The following is a 10,460-nucleotide window of genomic DNA, read 5'->3' as shown; positions in this document are numbered from 1 at the left end:
AGGTGTACAAAACCATGAGAGAAATAGATCAGGTAGACGCACAGAGTCTCTTGCTCAGAGTAGGAGAATCAAGAACGAGAGGACATGAGTTTAAGGTGAGGGGGGAAAGGTTTAATAGGAACCCGAGGATAACTTTTTCACACAACGGGTGGTGGGTGTATGGAACGAGCGGCCGGAGGAGGTAGTTGAGGCAGGTATTATCGCAACATTTAAGAAACACTTGACAGGTACATGGATAGGACAGGTTTAGAGGAATATGGGCCAAACGCAGGCAGGTGAGACTAGCATAGCTGGGACATGTCAGCCTATGTGGGCAAGTTGGGTTGAAGGGCCTGTTTCCATGCTATTTTCCATAACCACTTTAAAATATACAGTGAAAATGACTATCTCAAAAGTGTGTTGCTACTGGCACGTTTTTAACTTGACCAACTGCAATACCCAAGTTTGAGTAATGCTTCTTCCCATGATCTACATACTGCGTCAATCCCCTCAAAAAATGTTGCTACCCTCCAAGCATTTAACGGTATGGCAATCCCAGATAATATTTGGATATTGAAATTTGCCCAGTACAAAAATCTTTTCATTGCATCTTTCTAATGAAGGCCTACATATCTGTTCCTCTATCTTATCATGACCATTAGGAGGTTTGCAATAAACCCTAACAGAATGCCAACATCCTTTTTATGCCTCATCTTAACGCAAAGGGCCTTGTTTGATGAGCCTTCTAGGAAATCCTCCCTAAATAATGAAGTAATGCAATTTGTGATTGTGCAAGTGCAAAACCTCCACTCCTTTTACCTTCAAGCTACAGCCCCCCACCACCATGCTTAACCTTAACACCAGGGTGCAGCATAGCAACCTGAAGTCTCTTGCCTGGAAATTCTCCAATGTGGGATATGTAGTTGCCAGTCCCACCCATCCTTCAGCCATATCTCAGTGATGGCAACAATATCATGCACCCCCATGTTAATTACAACTTTGAATTCAACTACCTCAATTATACTCTTTGCATTATTGCATTAAAGTAAATGTAATTTAGCTTTGAATTCTCTTGAAGTTCACTCACTTGTTCTGCTTACTGGGCTTAGTATTTCTCCTCAAGGTGATGATATCTCTCCATTTGAACAACTACTTTGAGCCCTTTTCCCCTGCCAGTTAAGTTTAATTTATTTACCTTGATTAATCTTGAGTCCAGTTTATTTTTTCTTACTTTAACAGTTTATATATCTTGACTCCACCATGCACCAAACATCTATCTATCTTGGCCTTCAATTATTCAATAGTTCAGCCTTCACAGCTCTGAGCTAGAATATCTTTGTCAAGAATATACCCAGTAAATGAACCACCACAGTCCTCTTAAATAGATAATCCCAAAGATACATGCTGCTCTGCGAATAAAACAATTCTTTTCATTTCAATCCTGATCAACTAATTATTATTTTGAAACTCTTCCTTACTGTTATGGACACCCCAGACATGGGAAACCTCATACCTGAAAATACTTTATCAAGATCCAGAACAAATTCAGAAATGAGATCACTTCTTATCCTTCAAAACTCAAGTATTGGCCCAGTCTATTTATGATAACTACCAAACCCCACCGACCTCCTTTACCAAGTACAATGTGCAGTTCTAATTTCTATTTTAAGGGATAACCTGCAAGAAGGTTTCTTGATAACAGAGTATTGCTGAGTAGATTGCATCTTTATTCATTGGAGATTTTAAGAATGGAAATGTAACTATATGCGATTCTGATAGTGCTAAGGGGAGGTTTTCACTAGCATGGTAAAACCTGGCAGGGGGAGGAGCTAAGGGCATGATAAGGTCAGTCTTGATCTTATCATGCAGTGGAAGAGACTGACATGGTCACATGCTCCCATTTCTAATGTCCTTAGGTTCAGTAGACAAATCAGTTGCTGCTGAATCTTTGAATGGCTTTTCCTTAACTAGCGAACATTGATGAACATTCTGAAGAAAGTGGTGAAGTTCTGCTTTATCTGCCTTTGGTGGGAGGTGAATCCCAAGATTTGGGGAACAATCGTTATGGTCTTGATGTTATAGGGTGGTGAAATGTGCAGTAGTGCAGGCTGGGAGAGCACTTTTGCATTCTGAATTTTTTATTGGAAGGCTAATCCTCTTATCAGCTTCAGTGATGGGACATATTTAATTATGCACATATGCAAATATTTTTTGTGTTCTGTAAATTGATATCTGAAATTGGACTGGTCCAGGTTCTCAGATGAAGGAAGTAAATGTTAAACAGGTCTCTGCTCATCCTGTAGATTAAATCCACTCCCGAGGGGAATGTGTTGGAGATCAATTGTAGTATTCCATCAAGAATAACTCAAAAGGTTGGCTTGGACATCTTTTCCTGACCCCAGTCTGTACTGGGATCAAATCTTTGGTAAAACCATTAAGGTCACAGCTTAGGTGTCATTATGCATTTAAGTGGAATGATAATGAAATTATGTGGACAGCCAAACAAGAGGCATATGAATGAGGCATACTTCCAGCAGCCATTGGTTGTCCTCCAGGATGCACTCTCTCTCCTCCCAAACCCCCTCTCTCTCTCTCTCCCTCCATCTCTCTTTCCCCTCTCTCTCTCCTCTCTCCCTCTCTGTCTCTCCTCTCACCCCTCTCTCCCCTCTCCCCCCCCTCTCCCTCCCCCCCTCTCCCCCCCTCTCTCTCTCCCCCCTCTCTCTCCCCCCTCTCTCTCCCCCCTCTCTCTCTCTCTTCTCTTCCCTCTCTCCCCCCTCTCTCTCTTCCCCCTCTCTCCGTCCCACCTCACTCTCCCCCCTCTCTCTCGTCCCCTCTATCCTCTCTCTCCCCCTCCTCTCTCCCCTCTCTTTCCCCTAACTCTCTCTCCCCCCTCTCTTTCTTCTCTCTCTCCCCTCTTCTCTCCCTCCCCCCTCTCTCTCCCCCTCGCTTCCCCTTCTCTCCCCCCTCTCTTTCTCCCTCCCTCTCTCTCCGCCTCTCCCTCTCCCTCTCCACACACTCTCCCCTCTCTCTCTCCCCTCTCTCTCTGTCTCTCCTCTCCCCTCTCTCTTCCCCCCTCTCTCTCTCTCATCTCTCTTTCCTCCTCTCTCTCCCCTCTCTCTTTCTCCTCTTTCTCTTTGCACCCCCATCTCTCTCTTTCCCCCTCCCCCCCTCTTCCCCCTCTCTTTTACCACCCCTCTCTCTTCCCCCTCTCTCTCCCATTCTCTCCTACCCTCTCCTCCCTCTCCACCCCCTCTCGTCTTCCCTCTTTCTTCCCTCTCACCCCTCTCTCTCTCTCTCCCCCCCTTCCCATCTCACTCCACCCCCTCTCTAGTCCTGGCAAATACACGTCAGCCCCGCAAACTCACCAGCCCCGGCTCCCCGCATCTGTATCCGCCCGCTGCTTCCATCCCTCCCTCAGCCCCGGCCCTCCAACACCCGCGGACCATGCAGTTTATCCGAGTTTTTAAATTTTTGTTGATCACAGAATTTCTCACCACAGAGCGTGAGAAATTTCTGATCAGCGTGAGAGTTTGCTTGAGGGCGTGATTCTCACGCTCAAAGCGTGATAGTTGGCAGCCCTGTAACTTCTCCCTATAGCTCAGACCCTCTAGTACTGGCAACATCCTCATAAATCTTCTCTGTACTCTTTCCAGCTTGATAACATCTTTCCTGTAATAGTCAGAAGATGGGTCTCTCCAGAGATGCTGCCTGTCCCGCTGAGTTACTCCAGCATTTTGTGTCTATCTTCGATTTAAACCAGCATCTGCAGTTTTTTCCAACACACTCTTTCCTATAACACATGTATATTGTTCCTGCAACGCGCGGTTGCGGGGGGGGGGGGGGGGTGGGGGGGGCTGTGGGGGGGCGGCATGCGGCGTCACACGCACTAACCGCCCCCACACACACACTAACTGCCCCCCCGCGCACACGCTAACTACCCCCCTTGATATTATATTAATATTATTAATTTGCTCCTTTACCCCATATCTGCCCTATCCACTGACGCATAGCACCCAACGGGCGAGTGAGTGGGCTGCGAAATGCGGAGAGAGACAGAAGCGGCTTGACTCTCTGGAAACCGGCAGCTGAGTGAGCGGACAGGGGATGGGATGGGAGGGGCGGGGCTTCACGAGCTGCACCGGCAGTGAGGAGAAAACTTCTTCAGCGCGTGGGCGCCAGTGACACCGCGATCTGCAGAACAATGATCCTATAGCGGAGTTGAGCTGTAGGATCTTTGCTGCAGAACCTTCTCGATCTTTCTGCGCCTTTTGAAGAACGTGGGTGGGCTAACGTACCTCGTGGAAAACTGCACATGCGCGTTGACAGCAGCTGCATTAATTCAGAGCAGCGGGAGGGGGGGGGGGGGGGGCACGAGGAAAGGCATTGTGAGGTCAGCAGCTGGGCAACCTTAATATTTTTTTTAAATGTCAGTTTGGTGATAAATTTTAGTAAATACTAGATAGATAGATATATGATATATATGATGATATCTATCTATCTATATATATATATATATATATATATATATATATATATATGGTAAATATGCGTGGAAAAATATGGGGAAATGCACAAATATCAATTTTATTGGCAACAATACTAATGCTGCCAGTGGCTTCTTTGCAGTAAACATAAGAGAAACAAACTGCAAGGAGTAACAGAATCAACATCTAGATGACATAATTGATAGATTAGAGGATGATTATATACTATGACTTGTTCACAGACATTGATTAGAGTTTTCCAAATGAACTATAAAGCTTATATAAGTCTTACCAAATTATTAAATCGTAAATTTATAAGTAAATTCTAAAATTATTAATATTGACTGTGCTATGCTTTTAAAAAGTTTATTTTGCCTACCTTCAGAGTTCAATGTGATAAGTGTGACATTTGGTGCCAGATTCTGACCTCCTGATTGACCACTATTGGAGACAGTATCACTTGTTTCAGATCCACTTTCTACATCTTCCGTATGGCTATCTTCGAGGCCTGGAATCTTCACAATTATTGTGTTCTGTCTCTTCCCTGGCAGAGAACTTTGTACCCAAAGAAAGAATGCAAAATTAATACGGAAACCTTGCTAGGTTTCAAGTTACTGACTTACAGAAGAATCAGTAAGAATCAAATATATTTTTGGAGCTGTATAGTTCATCGATTATAACCAAATTACAACTCATTAACGTTCGATTGTTCAGTCAATGTATTTCAGTGAGCGTGCAGTAGCGGGAGATTCCAAAAAGCAGCAATTGGATTGATTGAGTCTATTTCAGTGTCCGAGCCACAGCGAGAGATTTAAAAAGACATCTGTTGGAATGGTAGAGTAATAAAAATTGGTTAATTGAGCAGCCAATAAAAGGAAGACAATATGCAGCCTATTGGGAGTGAGGCTGTGTTGAGGGGGAGTGTGAGGTTTTGACTCAAGAGATTAAGGTAAGGAGGCTGAGCCCAGGAGGTCAAGGTAGTCTGCTATTTCTTGTGCGTGATTATGCTTTTTCTTCTCTTGGTTTTAGTCAAGTAGCAGTCGCAGGTGGAATGGTGCAATGTTCCTCTTGCAGGATGCGGGAAGTCAGGGAAACTGCTGGTGTCCCCAATGACTAGACCGGTTGTAACTGTGGCCAGGTGCAGCTCCTTACAGGCTGCATTAGGAACTGTAGCTGGATGGCCTCAGGATGATCTAGGAGCATGAGAGCTTCATAGATGGGTGTTATAGTGAGGTGATCATGCCCATGGTACATGAAGAGGGTGGCTGGGTGACCACGAGGAAAGGGAGCAGACAGAGTGCAGGTGACCCCTGTGGCCAATCTCCTTCAAAACAGGCATACCCTTTTGGATACTGAAGTGTTGGAGTGACAGCGGTAGTAGTCCGGCCTGGCTCTGAGGCACAGTGCAGAAGGGTAATGCCAGACAGAGCCATAGTGATGAGGCTTGTTAGTTGGGAGGGCAGACAGGAGATTAGACACCAGGATGATGTGTTGCCTCGCTGGTGCCAGGGTCCAGGGTGACAGAGTGGCTGCATGACATGACAAGAGTGAGCAGCCAGAAATCATTGTGCTTATTGGCACACATCACATGGGGAAAACATCAAATGATTCTGCAGAATAATTTTCAAAATGATTACAGAGAGTTAATCAAAAGGTGAAAAAACAGGACCTCCAAAGTAATGATCTCTGGATTACTCCCGATGCCATGTACTAGTAAGGATAGAAAGAGGAAGATGGTACAGGTGAATGCATGGCTGAGGAGTTGGTGCAGTGGGCAGGGCTTCAGATTTTTGGACCATTGGCATCTCTTCTGGGGCAGAGGTGACAAGTGGGATGGGTTGCACCTGAACTGGAGGGGGAGATACAAAACAGGACTGAGGCAGTTAAGAGATTGGACGCCAGTATGGAAAATTATGAAAGAAATATCAGTGGACAAAATAAGCAGGAGTACACCGGGGAGCAACAAAGAACCATTTGGATTAAATTGCAATTATTTTAGTGCGAGAAGCCTGATGGTTAAGGCGGATGAACTTAAGCGTGTGGAGGGCTACTTGCGACCGGGACATTGTAGCCATTATGGAAACTTAGCTAAGAAAGGGACACGACTGGCAGCTTAATTTCCCTTGGGACGTGTTACAGGAATAGAGTTTGGGATCAGAGGAGAGGGTGTAGCTTTATTGATTAAGGAGAAAGTCACGGTGGCAGTCCGAGATGATATTACTGATGTTTTGTCCTGTGAGGCAATATGGGTAGAGCTCAGAATAAAAATGGGATGATCACCTTGTTGGGAGGCGCCCAAATAGTCAACGGGAATTAGAACCCCGCGTGGGTTTTCAGGTGCTCAGGTTTCCTCCCACACTCCAAAGACATACAGGTTTGTAGGTTAATTGGCTTCTGTAAATTATCCCTAGGTAATTAGTGTACGGATGATTGCTGGTCAGCGCGGACTCGGTGGGCCGAAGGGCTTGTTTCCATGCTTCATTTCTAAACTAAACTAAATTAGACCAGTAGATTGCAGGCAGCTGCAGGATTAATATGGTTGTCAAAGGGGATTTTAACTTTCCCAATATAGACTGGGGCTGTCATAGTGCCATGGGCTTAGATAGGGTGGTTTTGTCAAATGTGCTCGGGTAAGTTTCCTCAAGCAATATGTAGAGGGCTCTACATGGCGGAGGGCAAAGCTGGATTACTCTTGAGAAATTGGGCAGGGGAAGTGACTGAAGTGTCCATGGGTGAGTCTTTTGGGACCAGCGAACACTCTTCTAATAGCTTTAAAATAGTTATGGACAAAGACATGGAGGGTCCACAAAATTCTGAACTGGGACAACACCAATGGCATTAGAAAGGAACTTGCTCAAGTTGATTTGAGTAGGTTGTTTGTCGGCAAAGTCCGGTATATGGGATGTTTTTACAAGTGTGACGACGCGAGTTCAGAGTATGTATGTTCCTGTTAGAGTGAAGGACAAGGCAAGTGGGAGTGAGGAAGCTTGGATGGCAAGTGAAATTGAGGCTCAGGTCAGGAACAAATGGCATGAGACAGGTATAGGCAGCAGAAATCAAGTGTATCCCTAGAGTTTCGGGAACTAAGGACCATACTTATGAAGGAAATAAGAGGGTAAAAAGGGGGATGGATGGGACATAGCTCTGGCAGATAATATTAAGGGAAATCCAAAGGGATATTGTCAATAAATTAAGGAGAAAAGGGTATCCAGAGAGAGAATGAGGCACCTCAGGAATCAAAGCAGTCAACTCTGTGTGAAACCACAGGAGATGGGCAAGGTCCTTAATAACTATATCTCCACGGAAAGACGAGGACCGGGGAACCTGGTGCAGTCAATGGAAGTGTCTTGTGGGCAGTCAGTATTACATCGAGAAGGTGCTGCAGGCCCTAACATGTATGAAGGGACTGTAACTATATCTCTTGAGCATGACCAGTCTCCGGCAGGCGAGTCAGGCCTACTGGGTGGGTGGGTCTTCAGTCCGTGGTGGGCCAGTCTCTAGTCTCCGGCGGGCTAGTAAGGCCTACTGGGCAGGTGAGTCTCCCGATCTAGGAGTGCAGGTACACAGTTCCTTAAAAGTGGCATCACAGAATGATAGGGTGGCGAATGCGGCTTATGGCACATTGGCCATCATCAGTCAGAGAATTGAATATATAAATTCATGATACAGTTGTACAAGACATTGCTGAGGCCACATTTAGAGCATTGTGTCCAGTTTCGCTCTTTCGTAGGAAAGATATTGTTAAGCTGGAAAGAGTGCAGAAAAGATTTATGAGGATGTTGCCAAGACTCGAGGGCCTGAGCTGCAGGGAGAGGATGAGCAGGCTATGACTTTATTCTTTGGAGCACAGGAGGATGAGGAGTGATCTTAGAGGTGCACAAGATCATGAGAGGAATCATAAGGTAAATGCAGTGTTTAACAGAATTGGGAAAACAAGAACCAGGGGACATAAGTTTAAGGTAAGAGGGGAAAGATTTAATAGAAACCTGAGGGGCATCGTTTTCACAAAAAGGGGGGTGGGTATATGGAATGATCTGCCAGAGGAGGTAGTTGAGACACGTACTATAACAGAATTTAAAAGACATTTGGACAGGCAAATGGATTGGAAAGATTTATAGGGATATGGGCCAATGTAGGCAGATGGGACTGGTGTAGATGGGGCATCTTGGTCAGCAAGGACGAATTGGCCCGAAAGGTCTGTTTCTGTGTTGTATGACTCTAAATGCTCCTTTAAGAAACTTCACCTTCACAAAATGGCTGTGAAAACATATTCAGATGTTGAATATTTCAAATTAACGACACCAGTAGTGCCATGATACGAGTTCAAGCATTGTCATAAACCATGGCCCTCTGCTTCACACTCTACCAAGCCAACAACAGTATTTCATACCAAACTTTAAAAAAAATGAAATAACAAAGTTTTGAAATCAGGATTAGATGATTAAGAAGTACCATCAGAATGCTAGAGTCTTCGTCGTATAATTTCAAAATGTTGTTCCATTTAAAGTATTAAATAAACTTTACTTTGAAACTTGTATTGCTGGACTATAACAGCATACTAATATTTAAAAGTCACTTGGACAATGATAGGAAAGGTTTAGTGATATTGTCTAAACATGGGCGAATGGGACTGCATAAACAGGGAATGGATGTTTGGCTGAAGAGCCCGTTTTCATGCTGTATGAAATACTGCCATTTTATAAAAGTGATATCTCTATATAACTAAAGTCCGTCTTGTTTGTGCTTGTGTGCGTGTGTGTGTGTGCGCGTGTGTGCCAATCTGGTTCATTCCTATCTTCTTCCAAACGCTAGGCTGTAGCCTTCCCATTTTCACACATCCAACACACATTTAGTCCCTGGTGGCGATAAACATCTTCCCGTCGCATTTCCAAAGTTATTAATCGTTGGAATTTTAAAAACAGCCCAAACCGTCTTCTCACAGACAGCTTCCAGCCATTCTCACAGTGATGATGTCACAATGCCTCTCACAGTGCACCAATCACAATGGACTCTCAAGCTGGCTTCCAACTGCCACAATGACATCACAATGGGATGTTGCCAACGGTAACGAGGTTGCTGCCCCTCTACCAATATCTGAAGGTGCTGGTCACCAAGTTCTGGTTGCATTTTGGTCCCACGATCCTGGTGTTTGGGCACATGGCAGGAAGTGGGAAGGGCCAATCGGAGGGGTGGGGGACTCTCATCGGTCCTCCCCAAACCCCCCACCTGATCATTCTTGAAGGTGCCAGCACAGGTGGATAACATGGTTAAGTACAGGAATGTCTTTCCTTTGGAACTTTGCATCAGATACATGTTACTTTGATAACAAACAAAAGCATTGTTAATTATTACGAAACAGGGTATGAAGAGATGCTGATGTAAATGAAATTAACTGTATCTTGGTCTGAAGAAGAGTCTCGAGCCAAAACGTCACCCATTCCCTCTCTCCAGAGATGCTGCCTGTCCCGCTGAGTTACTCCAGCTTTTTGTGTCTATCTTCAATTTAAACCAGCATCTGCAGTTCCTTCCTACACTTAACTGTATCTTAGACTTATTGTTTGCAAAATATGCAGTTGCATATGTGACAAATAAAGTGCAATTGACTCTAAGGAAATCAGAGGAGCAATAAGGGGGCAGGAGATAGCTCTCGCAGATAATATTGAGGAAAATCCAAAGAAGGGTAAGAGGGTGACTAGAGAGATAATAGTGCCCCTTAGAAACCAAAGTGGTCATCTCTGTGTGGCTCTGAAGTAGATGGTCAAGGTTGTTAAAGAGCATTTCTCCTCTGTGTTTACTGTGGAGAAAGATGTGAAGACTGGGACAGTTAATGGAAGTGTCTTGAGGGCAGTCAATATTACAGTCGATGAGGTACTGAACATCTTAAGGCGTATGAAGGTTGATCAATCTCCCAAGCCTGATCTGACAAATACGGGGACTGTGAGAAGCCAGGGAATTATGGGTGCCCTGCTAAGATACATAAATTCCAGGGTGAGGTGC

General features: G+C 44.8%; 1 protein-coding gene across 4 annotated transcripts in view; it reads right to left on the bottom strand.

Annotated features, from left to right (window-relative positions):
* The window catches only part of LOC116982428 (BTG3 associated nuclear protein), a 127,414-nt gene that overhangs the window by 69,188 nt on the left and 47,766 nt on the right, over positions 1–10,460 (bottom strand). For all 4 annotated transcript variants that reach the window (XM_033035644.1, XM_033035647.1, XM_033035646.1 and 1 more), the window contains exon 6: positions 4,843–5,018. In XM_033035644.1, coding sequence (XP_032891535.1) covers positions 4,843–5,018 — 176 coding nt within the window. The remainder of the gene's footprint in view (positions 1–4,842; positions 5,019–10,460) is intronic.

Source organism: Amblyraja radiata, chromosome 17 (genome assembly GCF_010909765.2).
Source record: "Amblyraja radiata isolate CabotCenter1 chromosome 17, sAmbRad1.1.pri, whole genome shotgun sequence".
In the NCBI taxonomy this organism is placed as follows: domain Eukaryota; kingdom Metazoa; phylum Chordata; class Chondrichthyes; order Rajiformes; family Rajidae; genus Amblyraja; species Amblyraja radiata.
Note: the sequence above shows the minus strand (reverse complement) of the source record. Positions and strands in the feature narration are given on the sequence as shown.